The following is a 21,105-nucleotide window of genomic DNA, read 5'->3' on the forward strand; positions in this document are numbered from 1 at the left end:
TATTTAAAATTTCATTGCTTTTTGCTAACTTACTGAGGGATAAATGCCATTGATGAGTCATATTGATTGATTTTCATGCACTGTTAAGCAAACAGAACAATAATGGCCCTTCTCACCTTTCAGATTGATGGTATTCAGAATAAGGTCGCCAATGATGTTCTCACCTGATGGGCAGATAGATGTGGCAGAAGAGGATCCTTCAGGCCTTTACTAGTATCACTGCAATGTTTGTTTTGTCCTGCTGTGGATTCTGCTAACAGGATATTGTGCAGTATCTTCTCTTCAGAGAGAGGCGTGAGGAAAAGTCCCTAGGGAGGGATTCATAATCCCTGCTTCTTTGTGGGTAGCACAATGGCATTTTCATCTTTCTCTGTTCACTGCTTTCCTTTGGAGCAAACTCATTGTGGTACTTATGGATAGTTACTAGATGACAGGCTTATCTGGATATGTGATCAATAACAGCCGTGCTATTTTTGCATCATACTAGTCAATAGAGCTTAAAGTTACCAATCATTTTAATGAAAATGTCAATGAAGATTGGTATTTGATGTTTTGTCTTATTAAGAATAATGTAAGCATTTGACTGGAATCGGCTTGTGTTTAGATAATGTCAGCATTTTTGTTTCTTTTGCAAAACTGCTCATGCAGTTTGGAATAGAATTATATGGAGTGTGAACACACATTCCCTCTGTACTGTAAGGATGTAAAATTCATAGTCTGTAAGGATATAACTTAACCTCTGTCCACTAACACAAATATTAATACCCATATAGAAAAAATGTGCACACATCATCTCTTGATTGGCTACACAGTGAAATATGCTCTTTGGCCCACACAAAAATGTAAACACTCACGTATTTCTTAATAAGACAGAATAGCAAATAAAGCAGAAGTGAAAATGGCCATCGTGGTTACACTTAGCATATAATTTGTAAACCAGAAAAGTAGCCAGTTGCCCTCACCAAGAGTCACAGAAACCAGCATCAGCTCATGACAATAATAGACATCTGAACATAAATCCACTGGCAAATCTGTCATTATTTCCTTGAAAGACATTTCTATGAGGAAGGAGAGATTTGAGATGGTGAAGAAGTGATGGAGTGGGGCCAACTGATGACCCTTTGCAAGTGAGAAATATGAGGTATGCCCCCCCCTTCTGCCAGTACTGAAAATGCTGGAACCCATATGTAAGTTCCAAAAAACATGCTACCATGGCATCATCAGAATGCTACCCGCTATTTTATATATTATGTTTAAATGTGCCCTATAGAACTCAACATAAGTCAGAACCATTAGAAAAAAAGAGAGTCAAGCATTTCTTAACCAAGGCTGTGGGATTTTAAGGGGGGGGGGATCAAAGCACTAACAAGATGCTGCTACAAGGAAGCACAAAGTCTACACCCTAAAAAAGAAAAATCTTAATACAATTTACTAGGAAAGGTTGAGGAGCGTATGCCGTTAATAGTAACACAGAGACAATGTCAACAGAGGACATGACAGTTTAAAAAATTCGAAGTCTGGTCATAGAAATGATCACTGGGGAGGTTAAAACTCCCAGATCCAATCAAAGTTGATTTATCTTCATCACTGTACTTCAAAGGAACAATATAATGGCAATGTAAGCTGCTTTGGGTCAGCACTGGGGAGAAGGTGAGGCTGTAAATTAAGTGAACACATAAAATGTACATCTACTTGCAAATAACTTCATCTTTAACTATTATTTACTTAGAAGCTCTTGTGAATAGATACAAAAAATCTAGTTGCAAAAAATCCATATGGAAAATTAGCTTCACTGAGATAATGAAGCATTTTTCTGTCACTTCTGTCTTATTCAAGTCCTCTCAGGAATAAGTACTGTAATTTGTGTTGCTTCATCACTGTTACATCCTGTCATCCCTATAGAAAAAGAATGTGCCCTGCCTGAAGTCAAAAGCTTCCTGGGTCACAAAATGAGAACCCAGATGATCAAGGCTCAGTCAACCAAAGAAACTATGAGGAGACTTCTGGCTATTATCAAGATATCCCAACAAGAATGCAGCAAACTACTAGAATGGCTACATCAAGGGAGATTCTGCACTGGCGCTGCCACTTCAGGCTGCCACCACTGCGTGGCTGCATAGTTGCATGCTCCGCAGCATACTGTGTCCCCACAGGGGACATATTTCAGCACAGGATCTGTTCCGGTGTCAAAATGTGCCCCACAGGGGATACATTTCAGCGGGACAATCTGGAGTCATACTGAAATGTGTCCCTCCCCCCGGGAAACACAGTGGTGGCAGAAAGGTTCCACCGTGCAGGGAGGTTGCAGGGGGGATTCTTTTGCAGGAGCTGGGATTGTGTGGAATGCAATCCTACCTTCCTGCAATGTTTTTTTAAAGTCCTGACTTGCCCTGCGGTGCCATGAATCACCATGAAGCTGTTTGGGGCATTTTTTGCCCCCTGCTGGCCTCTGTAGGGCAGGGAGAAGCCAGGCTTGGAAAGCCCAGCTCTTCCTGTCCAGATGGGCCTGCTGTGGGACAGCCCTGTTGGCCCCACAACACCAAAAGGTACCATGGAAGAATCGATGTTCCCTTAGTGTGGGGCTTCATGGACCTGATGCACGTCAGGCCCGAGCAGCTGGTGGCCTGGTGGTGATGTCATGTAAACACGGGGATTAGTACCGGGTCCATACTGAGGCGGAATCGGCCCCACCTGTGCGGAATCGGCCCAACAGATTTGTAAAGCATTGGCACAAGATCACTAGCATGAACACTGATAACTCTATATTAAAGTTATGATAGGGGAGTAATAGATGGTAATTACCAAAAAAAAAAAAAAGAGTTAAGTTAGATACAGAGATTTGGTCTCTCTAAAAAAAACCCTTCATGCCCCATGCCATTTTGAAACCCCAATCAAAGCTATTGCTGGGGATTATAAACCAAGACTGATCAAAGGGCACATTTTTGGCACATAAATTAGCACAATACATCCCAGAAATGGGAGCTACTGAAGTGAAATAATAACTCAAGGAATACTACATGTGTTTTCCCCCTAGTCATTCCCTGTTCAGTGGCTCTCATTTCAACTGCTTATGGGGAAGCTTTGTTGTAAACATGTATATAACTACAGCTTGAGATGTTTTCACTTCTTAGAAGTGTTGCAATTTTTATTGTGCTTGAAGGTGTAACTGAGATGCAACAGCTTACATCATGAAGGAATGACAGTGGGATACTTGACTGGCAAATCATTACTCCACAACCATCTCACTTCTTCACATGTCAAACATGCAGAGAGGCCTTTGAACAACAGCCCCCTTTAGAGTTGAGCTGATCCTGCCCCTCATTCTGTTCCTTAAATGTTCCACAGTTTCACTCTGCCCTGTGGGTCACTCCTTCCTTAATGCTGGATTAATTTGGAAAATTTCTAAAATGAATGCTGCAATTGAAGCATGTTCAGTTTACAGCAACTTGAAGCTCAGCTGCCTCTTGTCTCTCATGCGCCTGTCCACGCTGATTAATTGATTTGCAAGAAAGCAGTCAATGTTTAGATTAAAGCTCTTTTTATGCAGTATCAGTAAAATACTGTACCCAAAGCATCTTGAGATAATTCTTCTTCTTTGCAATTTTTCAGTGCACTTATGTGCGATAGTAATGCACAGGGAAGGGGAAAGGCACTGATAAGCTGAAAGGACTAAAAGCTGCAGTGGAATGCACATATCAAATTCCCCAAAACAAAAATTGATTGTACATAATGAAAAATGGGAGATGCCTAGTGCATCAATTCCACTTCTGAAATAGGACAGTGTGCTTCAGAACTCTGAAATCTGGTGGAAAATTCTTATGAAGTGGCTTTTAGAAGATTCCCCAGCTTCAATATCACACTTGAGATCGGCCTCCAAGGTTTCCACTCTTTCCTGTCACAAGATCAAAGGACAACTGACCCTTTTAATACTTTACATTTCTGTAAAGCCTTATCTCTTGAACTTCTCCAGGTAATGCTCCCCTGACTTGGCTTCTGTAAAGCATCTAGGGATAAGGCTGAGTCACAAGTTATTTATCTGGTAAACAGGGAAAACTCACCATGCAAAGGGGGTATGCTTTATTAAGTGAGGAGTCCTTCTGTTGAGGAAGAGGTCTTACCATAACTGAAAAAGGCTTCTAGCTTAGCAAAAAGAAGCAGCAGTTTCCAGCTCAATTACTTTTTCTGTTATACATGACTGTATAACCTCCCCGGAGTCACTGAAGCAGTTGATGTGAGCTTAAATGGACTCTTTGGAATGGTAGGGGACAGGAAGCCCTGGAGGATCATTGTCCATGGGCTCTCGGGTTAGACACAACTTCGCACCTAACAACAACAACATAACCTCCCCCAAGGCACATCTAGTGAAATGCTACCTCACTGACTGAGAAGGAAGTATAATGCATCATAAACACTGGCCTTCTGAAGAAGTCAGCATTGGCTCACATAAACTCTTACCTTGCCACAAATTCTGTTAATCTGTAAGGTGTTATTGGATGCTTGTTCTTTTATGCTTCTAAAGGGAAAGGTATCCTCTGTACAAACACTGGGTCATCTCTGACACTTGGGGTGACGCCCTCCAGCATTTTCATGGCAGACTCAATATGGGGTGGTTTGCCAGTGCCGTCCCCGGTCATTACCATTTACCTCCCAGCAAGCTGGGTACTCATTTAACCAACCTTGGAAGGATGGAAGGCCTTGAGCCGGCTGCTGGGATTGAACTCCCAGCCTCATGGGCAGAGCTTCAGACTGCATGTCTGCTGCCTTACCACTCTGCGCCACAAGAGGCTCTTTATGCTTCTACAGACAGACTACAATGGCAACCCATCTTGACAAATGCATGCAGTATTTGATTCCATGTGCATTTAACTGCAGAAAGGCAAGAAGAAGAGTTGGTTCTTATATGCCAGTTTATCCAAAGGAGTCTCCAAGTGGCTTACAATCACCTTCCCTTTCTTCTCCCCACAACAGTGGGGAGGTGGGTGAGGCTGAGAGATCCCTGATATTACTGCTCGATCAGAACAGCTTTCAGAGCTGTGGCAAATCCAAGGTAACACAGCTGGCTGTATGTGGAGGAGGAGCAGGGAGCCAAACACAGTTCTCCAGGTTAAAATTCTGTGCTCCTAACCAATACACCAAGCTGAAGAGTGACAGAGCCAAATTCTACTGTATATATGTGAAAGATAAAAAAGGTAAGGATGAGTATGAAGGCAAGTACAGTAATTTTTCCTCTTTGATGCATTCGGGTAATGTTAAAATCTGTCTAGTGTCTAGGTAGCATGACTCTTGTTGTGATTTTCTAAACATTCTCTGGATGAAATCACTTTGCTTCTTATTTAACAAACATTTTATGAGTGATGCCATGCACAGTATACACACATGAATTCCTGGGGAATGGCAGGAAGGCACGGCCCACTGGCATCATTTCCGGCATCATTACTTGCAGAATATTTCAAGGGCTACATCACAGTCAAAGCTGCTCTAAAGTCAGCTGAGGAAGCTTTCCTATGGTAATTCCCAGTCAAGGAAATTAAACCATTGGGAATCATTAGTGACTGCCTCTGCTTTGTTTAACTCACTCCCTATTGCCCTGCAGATGGTTCTTTTGAGGCCTTCCTGTGCAGGTGAATTAATTTTGGGGGGGAGGTTTTTAAAAATTATATTTCCTTGTACTTTTAAGTGGCTTTGGTTGCTAATTGTTATCTGTTTTACTTTGATTTTGTATGTCTTTTAAAGCCAAGTGGGTATTTATTTTAAACAGACAGATGGGACGTAGTAATGGCATTTCCCTCAGCGAAGTCTGAATCCTTCCCTCCAATTTAAGTGTCTCTTCCCCTTCCTGAACTGAAGGAGGGTTTCTGAGACTGGAAGAAGGCTCCAGACTTTACTGAGTGTAATACCAAGATACAGTGTACGGTTTCAATAGCAGGCACATTCTGACTGCCTACTGGGACACACTAGGAGGCGTACCATTTCTCAGTGCATGTTGCCTATTGCAGCCTTCTCTCATCTGGGTCGCCAAATCTAATGCTGTAATCAACCCACAGTTAGAACATCATCCATCACTGGAGTATGTAATTTTTAAAGATCTTCAGATTCTTGCAAACATAAGGAATCCCAGTGAGATCTGAATTCACAGAGAAGATTATATGCTTAATGTCAGGAGGAAACTTGATTTAATAATGTTGTCTCAAAATATGATTAGCAAGGAATTACTCAAATCCACATAATTTGTTTCAGAGTGACGGCAATCACATTCTGTCCCAATGACTAAAGCCTACAATTATCATTAAACATCTGCACATTATGTAATATACTATTAGAATCCTAAAACTAGTATGAGAGTGTTAGTTCTGATGAAATAACTCCTGTGATTTCTAAAAAGAACATCACAATATTATACCGATTTACACCACTTAAATTGATTGACAAATATTATTCAAGAACTAGTAGTAAAGTCCATTGCATGAAAAGTTAAGTAGTAAAGGCTTATGCAAAAGTTTTGCAATTGTTTATTGTACTGCCTTGTTTTGCCACTGTTGCCCTATCATTTTTCCATTCCGGTAGGGGTGTGCAAAACAAACAAATATGGTATTTTGGGAGTTTAGGTATGGTTTTCAGTTTTGATAAATACTTAGGATTCCTGATTTTCCCAGTTCCATTAAACAGTGTGGGGACCATTATAGTCAATTGTCTCTATAGGATATAATGGAGAGTCAGTCTGGGGATAAATGGGGCTCATTGGGGGATGATTTGGAGGTAGAGGCACCATATCTGCAGCATAGCAAAAAAACAAAACAACCCTCCCACACACACACACACACAAGTTTCTAAAAAATTGGACTACTGGGTAAAACTTCATGGGCCCCCAAAGAAGGCACCCCATCCTACATTACTTTCAATGGCAGGGGGAAAAGGAACTTAAAGGGAACACAACCTCTTTAAATGCCATCTGCAAGTGGCACATTTACTATGAAGGTGTTTGAAGGCTTGTGGTCCCTGTAAATGCTTCTCCAAGTCATGGGTTCATCAGGAAGGCATTTTAAGGGATTGCAGACCGCTGCAAAAAATATTCAGAAAATACCAAAAAGGTATATTCAGCTATTTTTTGGCCCATATATGTGAAATGCATACCTCTAATTGTTAGCAAAATAAATATTTTTTCTTATATAAAAGTAATTCTCCTATTTTTCTTATTTTTCTGGGAAGCAGAGACAGAAGTTAACTATGCAGGCAATACCGAGCAATAATATCAGGGTTCTCTCAGCCTCACCCAGCCCACAGGGTGTCTGTTGTGGGGAGAGGAAAGGGAAGGGGACTGTAAGCCGCTTTGAGACTACTTTGGGTAGAGAAAAGTGGCATATAAGAACCAACTCCTCCTCCTCCTCCTCTTCTAAATATTTTGGTTTGTGAGTAAAATCAGTATGATAGGTGGTAGCTAAGTCTGCAGGATGCCCTCATATACTCACATATAAGCCAACCCACATATAAGCCAAGGCACCTAATTTTACCACAAAATCTGGGCAAACTTATTGTCTTGCATATAAACCGAGGGTGGGAAAAGCTCCATCATCACAGGCTCTCCCATCCAGCATTGCCATTCCTTTTGCTATTGAAGGCAAATGGAAAAAAAAATCAAAATCCCTCAGTCAAACCATTGATGTCCTACAAGCTGCCAGAGCAAGCTCAGCTTGCAGTACACAGTCGCAAAAGGCAATGCAACGATTGGCTGGCTGGAACAGGCTTTTACTTCAATAACCACATCTACCCGCGTATAAGCCGAGGAGGAATGTTTCAGTGTGAAAAACGGTGCTGAAAAACTAGGCTTATATGCGAGTATATAGGGTATTTTAAAGGGGAAATGCCAATGCTGAGATCACTCTTGTCTCCTTCCCCCATTAACATCTGCTGTCAGCCCAACTTGGAAGGTAGATCTTAACTCATTGTCCTGCAGAAGGCCCTCCAGGATGTAAGGCAGTTCCACTGATTAATGAAGGCTCTAGAAGTGGGCTAAATTGAATAAAATGAAGTTCAATAGGGACAAGTGTAAAGTTCTGCATTTAGGAAGGAAAAAACAAACACACCAATATAGGATGGGGGAGACTTGTCTTGGCAGTAGCATGTGCGAAAAGGATCTAGGAGTATTAGTAGATCATACATTGAACATGAGTCAACCATGTGACTCGGTGGTTAAAAAGGTAAATGGGATTTTGGGCTGTATCAAACGGAGCATCATGTCCAGATCATGGGAGGTGATGGTACCATTTTACACTGCTCTGGTTCGGCCTCACTTGGAGTACTGTGTTCAGTTTTGGGCACCCCAGTTGAAGAGGGATGTAGACAAACTGGACTGTGTCCAGAGGAGGGAAACAAAGATGGTGAGAGGTTTGGAGACCAAGACGTATGAAGAAAGGTTGGGGAAGCTTGGTCTGTTTAGCCTAGAGAGGAGACAACTGAGAGGGGATTTGATAAACATCTTCAAATATTTAAAAGGCTGCCATATAGAGGATGGAGCAGAGTTGTTCTCTCTTTTTGATCCGGAGGGATGGACCAGAACCAATGGGATGAAATTAATTCAAAAGATATCAGGAAGAAGTTCCTTATAGTTAGAGCAGTTTCTCAGTGGAACAGGCTTCCTCAAAAGGTGGTGGGTTCTCCATCTTTGGAAATTTTTAAACAGAGGCTGGATAGCCATCTGACGGAGAGGCTGGTTCTATGAAAGCTTAAAGGGGTGGCAGGTTACATGGGATGAGTGATAGGGTTGTGAGTGTCCTGCATAGTGCCAGGGGTTGGACTAGATGACCCATGAGGTACCTTCCAACTCTATTATTCTATGATTCTATGATTCCAAGGCTGGTATAGTTACGCATTCATGTAGAATACTTGTCAGACAAATTTATATATCATATATATGAGATTTATGTCCCAATTTTCCTTTTGACTTAAGCCAGCACATAGAATATGCTACAACTGGATATATGTCCAGTTCCCCAGGACCTACCTCAAGGAGCGACACTCCCACCACTGCTGAAACCAGACCACAGGGAGGGCCACACAGAGCATACCCTGCCTGGCCAGACTGGCGAGTCCAATAGGCCATAGCAAGCAGGGCAAGACAGACCCAAGATATTAGGGTAGGGCAATGCTCAAGCTGAGAGCAGCCAGCAGGAGAACCAGGATTTGCAGGAGATGAAGGAAAAACAAAGCAGGCCCATCAACTTGCTTTCAAAAAATAAGAGGAGGAAGTGGATACGAAGGCCCAATGATGGGGCAGATGGGAGACTGGAGTGGGGGTATTTATTTATTTATTTATCATTGTATTGCTATACAATGGCAGCTCACAGAAAGGCTGAGAACCAAAAGGTTAATTTTGCTGCAACTGGTCTCTGGAATCTAAGAGCAGGAGGTGGACAACTCAATCCCTCCTCTCCACATCTAAAACTTCCTGAGCAAGGGAAACAAGATGGCGGAAGTCAGCATCAGCTGGGGTAGGAAACCCAAATGCAACAGTGTATTTTAGCATATAAAGGTTACTACCAACTTCAGGCTTCTAAAGTAGAATATAATATTGCTCTGACAAATGGAAAGGGATTGCATAACTCCTTCCACACAGTTCCTCTACAGACTGCCTTGGATCTGGTCAGGGAGACAAGCCATGCCTTCTCTCCCATGTTCTGCTCTCTGACAATTTGGTGTCCAAACTTAATTGCTTAGGTGGTGAACCAGCCCTCAGAATGCCAGGAATATCCCCAGAGAACTCAAGATTAGAACAGGGATGAGATTGCAAGAACTGTTTCAAGCAGAAAATAAGTAGAAAGAGGAAGAGACAAGGAGATAACTTTGAAGCCAGGATTAAGGTACCAGAAGGTCATGTAGTTCATCTGAGGAAAGCCCTCTTTCTCTCAAAAAAGTTTAGAGCAGAGAGCAAGGAAGTAGGACAGAACTCATGGCCAAGACCTAAATAAGAAGCAAAACCTGGTTCCACTGAATCAATCCATCTGTTACATATTTTGTACCTATGAGCAACTTGATCTTCAAAATGTTTTTAATTTGATCTCTCTGGAGTGAGTCCAATCAATACAGTATTTTAAAAAAAGACAAAGAGGGAATATAATTGCAAATGCAGAATCAGGAAGGCAGGAATCAGATGGTTATAACAGCCCCCTAATGCCTCGTTGTCAGGCTTATTTAGTTATAAATAAAAAAAGAAAATTATGCATGCATTAGTTGATTGTCCTAATGGCTCAATTTCACCCCCTGCTAATAGACTGCTATTGAATGACCATTTGGAAACACAAGCATTTTGATAAGATTGGCTACAATTATCTGGTGTCCTTCAGTTTCATTATACTACTTATGAGCTGTATGAAGTAAATAAGCACCAGAAATCTGTTGTCTTCCAAAAACACCAATGAGTAGTATGGAGTCTAATGTGAAGGGAGATACAGAAGATACAAGAGGGTCAAATCCAACAATAATGGGGAAATTCATTCAGCCTCAGACTGATGGGCAAATGTCAACTCAAGGAGCTCCACTGGAGAGAAATTACAAGAGAGGATAAATGATTGCTTCTTCCAGCAGCTAGTTCTAAAATCCATACAGGGAGAGACAATTCTTGATTTAGTTGTCAGTATTCATAAACCTCTGTCAAAAGCTGTGATTTAATGGAAGAGGGTAAAGTAGACTTCTCAATACTGTTTTGTGGTTTCTTTTGGAGTATTAATTCAGAAGTAGTATTAATGGCCAGAGCAGTGACATAGAAATACTACTCTAGATAAATCATTGCTTTGTCTCACTACATGCATTGAGTTGCTTAGAATGGTCAAATACAAAGCCCTCCTACACACACAGTGGGATCAATATGACTTCTGGGAAAACATAGTTTCCAAAAAAGCCAATCCTTAGCAATCCATGAAATGCTCAATGTGTGGCTCATGCCATCCTATTAAACTGGGGTAACAGCAAGATTGTCCAAGATTGAACTTGAATGTTGTCCTCAAGCTTGTCCTTTCATTTAATACTGGAGTATATATCATGGAACAACCAGCCCAAATACTGCACAAATACCAACACAAATACTGCACTGTTAAGAGTTTCACAGTCAGAGTAGTTCAGCAGTGGAATCGACTGCCTAACTTCCCCTCACTGGCAATCTTCAAGCAATGCTCAGACAAATACATATCCTGAATGCTTTAGGTGGATTCTGCATTGAGCAGGGGATTGGATTACATGGCCTTTATGGCCCTTTCCAACTCTATGATGCTGTTATTCTAAACGTATATAATATGAATTCAAATTAAACCTATCTGCCACATATCTTTCCCTTTCTCTTTTAGAATTCTCCAGAACTGAGCTTTTGGCTATCTATGCTCATCAGCTCTATGCTCTGCAGGTACTAACATGCTGGAGGTACCTGGCCTCTGGGAGGTTTGCCTGTCCTCAACCAGGGCCAGGGCTTTTTTGGTCCTGGCCCCAACCTGGTGGAATGAGCTCCCAGAAGAGCTTAGGTACTGCAAGAGTTTCTGTGTTCTGCAGTGTCTGTAAGACGGAGCTCTTCCGCTGGGTCTCCAGATGAAGTCAGGGTACGGGAGATCCGATGGGCCCCTCCAGGTTAGATCAGCATTGGTAGTGGACTGCTGGCAACCATCGATTGTTCCATGAGGCACAGAGAGGGAGCTGTCTGATTTGGGAGGAGGGAGGATAGGTTTTTGCTGCTGCCAGGATGTTATGCTTTTAATGGGGATTAATGGTTTTTATGTATTTTATATGTGGGCTATTATACTATGTAATGTGCCGCGAGACGGCTTGGCTGATAATGGTGGGCAATAAATATAACAACAACAACAGGGGGTTGATAAGCAAACCAGAGACTAGTCATCAGAATGGTTCAAAAACATTACACTACAGCTCTTTTGACCAAATGCTCAGCTACAGAGCTGTCCCAAGAGCTGCATTTAGCAGGCCAGGGTATGCGTATCTTAAATAAACAAATGAAATAGATGGATCCGAAAACAGATGTTGATGGAAATACACCTTGAAGCAAATCAGCTATTCTGAGTTCCAAACTTGTCTTCTAAAAAAGAAAGGTGCAGGAGGACTTCTGACAACATTGTCTGTCTCTCAGACACACACAAGAATTTCTTGTCTCAGGCTGTGAGATTCACAATGATGACCAATCAAGAAAATGACATCCCCCAAAGGTTTCCCTTTATTTTCTATTCAAAGCCACTGAGCTATTCCAAATGCCAGCCATCACAGAATTTTCTTCCTGCTCATCCCTGCTGGTAGGAATCCTGCTTTCATAAAAAAAAATCTAATTGCTTTGTCAGCTTTTGGGATAATGATTTGAAATGCAGTTTGTGCTCATGGTGACAGAAAACCAGCCAGCATAAAAATGCATGGGAGCTACTGCTGTTTAAAAATTACAGGAAGCACTTGGGTCAGAGGATTAAGGCCACTTCTGTGTGTTTCTTTTTTAAAAATTCTCTCTTGGGTACAGTGTATTAAGAAGAAGAAATCGCTTACCGGAGGGTCCTGATCTTCAGCTGAAACAGTTGCGATAACAGTGCCCTTGACTGCATCAGGAGCGACCATTCCCCTGTATAGGGGTTTGCTAAAAACTGGAGAGTAATCATTCATATCCTGTAAAACACAATTAAGAATTTACCTCCAGAGCAGAAATGTTGTTTACCCCAAAACAAAATGCAACCAACCATTGTACTATCAACTTAGGCCCTGTTTAGTCTTTTCCCATTAGATGATCCATTTACTTATAGAATCACAGAATCATAGAGTTGGAAGGGATCTCCAGGATCATCTAGTCCAACCTCCTGCACAATGTAGGAACTCACAACTACCTGCCCACCCATGGTGACCCCAATTTCATGCCCAAATAATTCCCTCTCACACCAAAAATCTACCAGAATCCAGCCTGGTCTGGAGGAAATTCACCTACCATCCCATAGTAGCAATTAGCAATTCCCTGGGCATGCAAGGAAGGGCCACAAGAGACAAACACTGGCACATCCCTTCCTGCCCACCAACTCACAATCTGCCTAAGTTCATAAAATCAGTACTTTTGTAAGGATTTCTGTATTCTCAGTTTGGATATTATCAAGACAGAAGACTGACATTCAGGAATTAAATGCAAGAGTTTCAGCCCAGTGTCTGTTAACATGTAAGGACTGCAGAATGTAAATCTGCTTCAATGCAACTATTTATCACTCAGATTGAGGTATTCAAGACTGCACAAATTCCCAAGGACCTTGCTCCTCAATAGCAATCCGAATTGTGGTCTTTTAATTGTTTAAACCAGAGGAGTCTATTCAAATCTTGATAAGGAATGTCATATAAATTGCAAGACAAGTCATGTGAACATGGCATTGGCTCATTGCAAATTGATTTCTTGGATACTACTGATTTTTTCATAGCAAAGTTTATGCAACAAAGAGATATGTATATAATGTGGCGATAGGCTTGCTTGGTCTCCAACTGCCCCCCCCCCAGTGATTACTGCCACTCCAAGTGTTGATGAGGGGAAAATATAATGAAATAAACATTGCCATTACTGAAGTTGCTATGTAAGTTCCAGATAAAACCTCAAAAATACCTAGGGTAGTTCTAGAAATAGCCAGAAACTCTATGGCAAAACCATAGTGTTTCTGGAAATTCCTAGAGCTAACTTTTGTCACTTCTGGATTTTACCTGGAAGTGATTCAGCAAGTCAGTAACATTGCCAAACTCACCCCCTCATTACCCCTACCAATTGTCAGGCCTTACCACCCTATGTGGCATTTAAAGGGGAAAAAATTCATTGCTCCTTTCTGACAAATATTTACTACTGGTGAAATAGCAGCCTCTCTGTTCTGCTACTTTAAATGTATTTGTGCACAAAGAAAATTCTGATGTAGCAATGGCTAGCTGCTGTTACAAAACCCACACACAAATCCCTACTATGTATGAGTGATCCCATGGACATAAATAACCAAACTCACTGAACCGAGAGCAATATTTTCAGGTTCAGGCAATTTCAAATACCAGCAAACCTTTTTATCCCACTACACAGCAATATAAATCACCCTCTTTGGGAGCAAAACAAATGAATAACCTTGTATTAGTTACAGAAATCATAACTCATTGTGTGCAACTAAAAGATTCAAATACAAATAATTAGAAAATGCAAGCAAAAACATCAACATTAATGAAGGTTCCTCTTTTATGAAATGAAGAAGATATCTATATTAAAAGCCTATTTGATCTCATTCTTTCAATTAGTAGGAGTAACATTGTGTGGACTCTAGAAGCAAACATATTACCCTTTTCAAAAATATGACAGGTAACTTTAATCTTTGGAACTCACACAAAATTAGTTTAAAGTTTGCAGGGAAATGAAATAGGTCATGAAGGCATTAAATATTTTGTAACAATTGTGAGCAATCAAAGTCAGTAGCATCAAAACACTTCCTTTGAAAGAAGCTCTGATACACGATACAAGCTAGATTCACACAATCATTTGTGCTTTCTATAATTTGTTGCACAAATCTGATTAGTGTACATTGCTTCTGGTTCCAACTGCCATGAAGAGAAGGAAGGAGGGGGGCAAGATATTCTAGCCTTGACCAAATCCCTGGTGGAAGAGCTCTGTTTTGCAGGCCCTGCATAATTGTGACAGCTCCGACAGGGCCCTCAGCTCTTCTGGGAGCTCATTCCACCAGGCAGAGGCCATGACTGAAAAGGCCTTAGCCCTCGTCGAGGCCAGGTATACCTCCTGTGGGCCAGGAACCACCAGCAAATTATTACCCGCAGAGCACAAAGCCCTGTGGGGGCATGGGGTACCCAGAAAACAGTATTGAGTTTCAGAAGGTGGACAGACAGCTAATAAATGTTTCAAATAAAAACACATAACACTAAGGGAATAAACAGTCTCAAGGGATTCTATAGGTAGTAACATTTTAAGCATTGTGTTAAATTGAAAGAGAAACGACCCTACATAAGATGTTCCCTCTACTGGCATTAAAGAGAATTCCAACGATACTGTGAAGACATTAGTTTAAATGTATGTGCCGTAGCCTTTGTCAAAACCCTGTATCTACATGCTTTTGCCATTTGCGTTGTTTGCCTTTGATACTGTATTATTGATTAGGGTATGTGTGAATGTAGCTGGGTTAGGTTAGTGTTGCTGTGCCTGGCCATGAATCATTTGATGTTTTGAGAACAGCTGTCTCTCCCTGACCTTGTAGGTCTGAGGCACCAGGTGCGACTAACTTGTGTTTTCAGGCCTTAACTATGGATGATGGCATCTGGAGTGTTTTACATCTCAATGAGTGCATGGGGTGGTGGTGGTGCTGCAGTGACAGGAGATTGATAAGCGGCAATGTTCCCAAGGATGTCAGTTTTAGCAAAGGTTTTGAGATGCTTGTTTTGTTAAACTTTCAATAAAGAGATTGTCTTCAACAAAGTCTGCTTATTAGAAACACTTGACTGGACACTCACAGCATGGTTTCTCCCTTGACTACCTGAAGACCTGTTGTTGATCTGTTCTTTAAAACCAAACTACACATAAACAAATCTTTGCCGTTTCCAAATAACCTCTGCTTCAGAGATCTCTGTATTCTTGCTCAGAACAAAACTTTCCTTACAGCAGTGAACCAAAGTCTTACTCTTGTTAGCCTAAGAATATTCTGGAACTTAGGGAAAAGTTTACAGGTCTAAACAAATCTGCTCCCCTAAATTATAAGAAACTATACAGATCACTGCAGTTAAATAAACAGCCTATCATAATCATCCAGGGAGCTTGGGTGAAAATTCAAACCAGGCTGCTGGCAAAGTCTTCCTAGATACACAGATTGTTTGCTGTTGGTAAACTGGACTGTAATATGTGGGATGGGAATGGAGTGTGTATGTATGTGTGTGTGTGTGTCAGCCTAAAGCAAGTCAAGTATTTTCTTCCTTGTTATGGGCTAAGTTTCCCATCCTTCTTTGTGGTGAGAAGTGTCATTGTATTACAAACTTTTTTGTTTTAAAGCAAAATAAATTTTCAGGCATTCATCCCATTTATATTCAATAACTTAAAGACATTCCTGAAACTGAATTATTTATGGGCAAGAAGGTAGGGCCGCACTCCATTGCGCTCCAAACCATGTTCTCGTGAGTGGGATGACTGCAATGCTCTTGATAAGTGCACCCGTTTTGTGTGAATGAAACAGCCCACAGACTTCCAACTTCAGTACATCAATCAGAAATCCTAAAGGGAATACCTAATCTGGAAAAGACATCCACTTCCCTAGGCATTTTCCAGATCACCCTAATGTCAACTTTCATGTTTTATTAACATTCCTGTATCATCCTGTTTTTTACAGATTCCCCCACCCCCATTCTTTCCTAAACCATTTTTCTGTACTGTTTTCCCATTGCGGAATAAATGTGCAAGTCATCATCCTGCTCAGAATAGGAACATTTATTTCCCCATCTCATGGCCTGCGACCCAAACCTGCCCAGAAAGAGTGGGTTTGGGTGGTGATTTAAAAAAAAAATTGGATGCCAACATTTCAGTGTTGGGGGTAGGGAAGGTTTATTCATATAGCACCTGCTATAGGCCTCACACCTGTCCCACATGGATCAGAGCCATAGCCCCTCTCCTCCCCCCTCCTTTTTCCTCTTTCAGGATCCTTGGAATGACACTTCTTTCCACTGTGGGGGCCCCCTCGGCCTCCAGTCTGGCTACTCCTACTGCAATTGCACTCTGCTAGGGTCCCACAAATCCTTAAACTGGCTCTGGCACTATGGGCCCCTCAAATCCTTAAACCTTCCTGGTTGGAAGTACCTGCACTGAAACACAAGTTCAGCCCCATTGGGAGGCCGGCCACCAGCAGCCCACCACTGCCTTCCTTACCATTCCTCCATTCATGCCCAAGAGCAGATTCTAGCACATCCCTAGGCACCATCTTCAAATACATTTTACAGTGTAAAACATTTGAAGGCAACAAGCCATTGTAAGCTGTGTACTGATGCAAGTCAGGGAAAGATATTCAAAATTTGTGGGGAGAGAGAATGAAAGAGAATGCTCATATGTGGGACAAGAGGCAACTAAAAAGGGGTAAGTCACATAGGCGGGTATGATTCTCAGGCAGGGTATCATGGGTAGGGAATGTACTCAAAAGGACATTTCTCAGCCCTTTGGGGTTGCTGAAGTGCTGCAACATTTCTGTGCATGAACAAACTAACTAAACCAAAAATGGAAAACCAATCCACAGTGTGAATGTGAACAGATAGAATACTGATGGGGAGATAAAAAGAAGAAAACATGTAAATGTGTATTGATCGTACTGATAGTGTGCTCCTCGAAACCTCCACAACACTGACAAAAACCCAAAATACAGCTGCACTTTGTGAAATGCCCAATTCCATGATATTTCAACCATGCATGTTGAGAGGACCGTGCACTGAGCATTCCCCTGAAACATGAGGTAACAGCAACAAAAGCATAAATGACTGAACAGGGATGTAGTTTGGCATTGGATAAACAACTGATGCAAATGATGAAATTAATATTTTCGTTCAAAGTATATAAGACCACACATTAGACAAGGTGTTGCTTCTGAGAGAGGATCACAATGTGACTTGTAAACATATTGTGTCGCTATTGTTTCTTGACATATTCAGAATGCCTCCACATTTGTGTCTGCCTCCTAGTGTTGTCCTTAGTGTTGGACAATCAGAGACTATAAACAGAAATGCTAAAAAGAGAAATGATCCAGAATAACCCCTCATAAGAATGATACAGAACATCCTTGTCTATTGGAAATTACTGGAAAGCTTTGTTTATAATTCTAAGGTAAACTCAGAAAACCTTTATTGGCATACAAAGTTCTAAGGTAAAAGTAGCAAAACAGTAGGGATGCAAAGTTATTTAGAAAGCTGAAAGTCAAAACTTTTTAGGGCTAGAATCATCTTAACTGATAATACAGTTACATAAGAATTTGGCGTCAAAGTGTCCCTCGATCGAAACTAAAACTTTCATTTATTTGAAATTGCATCCCATACTGTCCTGAGGCTGTAGATTTTTGATATTCCCTTAAAAGAAAAGAAAAACTCTACTTTCGTATAGAATAAATGTTAATTTGGCAATTCTAAACATGCTCACTTGGAAGGAAACCTCACTGCAAGCAAAGAAAAGTTATAACTTATTTTCTCCCTCTTCATGTTGATGCTTGAGTGTAACATGCAGATAATTTTTCAGATGAACTATAATAGTCCTCCCCCTATCCTTGAAAGGTTATATAGTTATGGTGGCTCTTACAAAGCTCTTCTGAAATACATGTTAACTAAATCTAATTGTCATTTACACTTGCATCAGTTCAAATTAGTTGCCTTTTGTGAATAGGCTTCTGACAGTTATGGGAACTACTCATACCAGTACTGGGCACCATGACCCTTTATGCACGGCGCCAGATTCCACATGCTGGCGCCATGCCATTGTGGTGGGGCACAATGCCCCGCCGTTTCCCATGAACGCACGGGAGCGGGGCATGCTGGGTTGCACCGGTGTAGCGCGCGCGCGCTTTACACCGGGGCTAGGAGGCCCGGCCAAGGTAAGTGCAACGCCGTGGGCGGGGGAGGTGGGGAGGGGCTGGGGGAGTGGGGGGTGGCAGGGGGTCACCCCAGCTCAGTGCTGCCACGGAGCCCGCAGGGGTGAGCAGTGTCCTTTAAGGGACACGGCCGGTCGAGGCTTACCCGGGAAGCTCCGGAAGATCCCGCGTTCGCTTAACATGGGTCTTCTGGGGCCTGGGGCCGGGAGGCGCCCGCACTCATGGCAGCAGCGTGCATTCTCGGTGATTTTAACCGACGTGCTGTCGCCGCGAGTGCGGGCCTTATAGCCCGTGCATAATGGGCCCATGAGGATGTCGTTTTTATTTCCTTTGTATAAGCCATTCATTAGCATTAGGACACAATTGTTTGAAAAGTATTCAAGCAACATATTGATTTATTATTTATTCTAACAATGTGCTTTGATGCAACCACAGAAGGAATTTCAGACTACTTGGACTCTCTACCCAGTCCTTATGGCATCGATACTCCCAATTATTTCTAAAGAACCACTGTAAGTCTTTTGGAGACTACCTCCCTGTCACTCTGGATGCTGAGATCCTATCTATGAATAGCTCAAAACAACAACAACAACAACAAACAAGGACTAAAAGGTATCAGGGATATTATCCCAGATAATACCACAGCACACTCTGCCATTAAACTTCATTGAAATCTTACATGTTCTACTGGCAGTGGCACTGCAACAGTCTCTCAGCATTGCCAGGCAATCTTACACCATCTCCTCCATATATTGGAATAGACAATGTCTGGTGTACAAAGAAGAGAAGACCCTGCAGGGGGCAGCAAGAAGACTTTTAAATAGGATAGTGAGTTCAGGACCTTATCTCCTGTTCAGTGTCATTCTTTATCTCCTGCTTCTTCTGCTTCCTGCTTCTTCTTGGAAGCCACAGTTCCATTCTCTCTCTCCCTCTGGGACCGATTATGCATGGGCTGAAATGCCTGCGATGGCGGCAACAGGGCTTCAGGGAAAATCCCCGAATATGCATGAGGTCACCACCTTCTGAGGCCTGGCCCAACCCAGGGCCCTGGAAGACCCACATTAAGAAAACACGGATTCTTCCGCGGGCTGGGTTCTGTCATGGGTGCAGGCAAGGGCTAGGTTGGGCTAGCCCTGTAAATCATCGGAGGAGCCAGGCTTTCGGGCCCAGCTCCTCCGCCAACCCATGGCATCCCTGCAGGGATGTCTCTTGCCCCTGCTGGCTTTGTGGCTCCACAGAGCTGACAGGAGTGTCCCCCACCCCCACCATGGTGGGAGAGCAGCACGCTGCTCCCCACCATCGTGCAGAGGTGGCCCCATGCCCCGATACCCCCACCGCGGCAGTGGAGCACTCCCGGCACTTCCGGCCCTGCGTTGTATGCATGGGGAGAATGTGTAGGGGCAACCAGCATGCACCAAGGGAGACTCTCCTCCGTGCATAGGCGGGTAACAGCAAGGCTTTTTGCCCTGCTGCAACAGATGTATTTGGGGCAGATTTCTGAATGTAGCATGTTTCAATCATCCTCCTTTGTTTTAAAAAAGAAAATCCCAATAGCATGTAGAATGCTAATAAATTAGAGAAACAATGGGGGAGAGAACATTTACAATATTGTGAATATTCGTAGTCTGCTAGAGGCCCACACAAGCTCTACTCCACAGTTCTGCTGGTGATATAGTTTGATTGTCAGTCTTCTTGTAATTTAGTGCAAACAAAGTTACATGAGCAATCTTTGAGAAATTCACACACAAAAAAGGCTGGAAGGACTGGCTTATAAAAGCAATTTACGGAAAGGACACAGTTGCTGTAAACTTATATATGAACAATAAAAAATTAGGGGAAATTACAGCATCATAAAATTCAGCTATTTTCTTGGAATGAAAAGTTATGGGTGTTTATCCTATAATTTTACGAATTCTAGAAGTGGGGGGGAAAGATAAAACTTTTGTTATATAGAACATACACAATATGGGCAAGTAAATATAAACACACCTTAGAGAATTAAGAGGATTGTAGCCAGTCTTTGAGGAGGAACATAGGACTGGGTTTAGAAAGGATTCCATGGTACATCTTCTAGAAATCCAGACTGACGCCATGGGTAGTCAACCTGTGGTCCTCCAGATGTCCATGGACTACAGGGGCTCACAGGAATTGTAGTCCATGAACATCTGGAGGACCAAAAGTTGACAACCCCTGGTCTACGCAATGCTAACCACCCAAAGTCTCCCATTGTCCACACTGACAAAATTAAGGTTACCAGGAAGGCAGGCAAAGGGGTATGTATGTTTCAGGCAGTGAGGTAGAAGCCTGGCCTGACGTTACAGCAGTGTCATTAGCTACAGGGCCATGACACTTTCTGCATGTACCAAAAGTGATATCATACTGTTATTGGTGATGTGAGATTTTCTTGTATTTTTTAGGGAAAAACTCTTTGGTACACAGACTTTTTGCTCAATGATGTCACAATGATGTCACTTCTAGTGCATGCCAGAAGTAGTGCTGCCATGTTGTCAGTATCACCATT

General features: G+C 42.2%; 1 protein-coding gene across 9 annotated transcripts in view; it reads right to left on the reverse strand.

Moving 5' to 3' along the window:
* The window catches only part of PCDH15 (protocadherin related 15), an 886,705-nt gene that overhangs the window by 125,302 nt on the left and 740,298 nt on the right, over positions 1 to 21,105 (reverse strand). For all 9 annotated transcript variants that reach the window (XM_077350402.1, XM_077350403.1, XM_077350405.1 and 6 more), the window contains one exon: positions 12,523 to 12,639. In XM_077350402.1, coding sequence (XP_077206517.1) covers positions 12,523 to 12,639 — 117 coding nt within the window. The remainder of the gene's footprint in view (positions 1 to 12,522; positions 12,640 to 21,105) is intronic.

This window comes from Paroedura picta, chromosome 8 (genome assembly GCF_049243985.1).
Source record: "Paroedura picta isolate Pp20150507F chromosome 8, Ppicta_v3.0, whole genome shotgun sequence".
NCBI lineage: Eukaryota > Metazoa > Chordata > Lepidosauria > Squamata > Gekkonidae > Paroedura > Paroedura picta.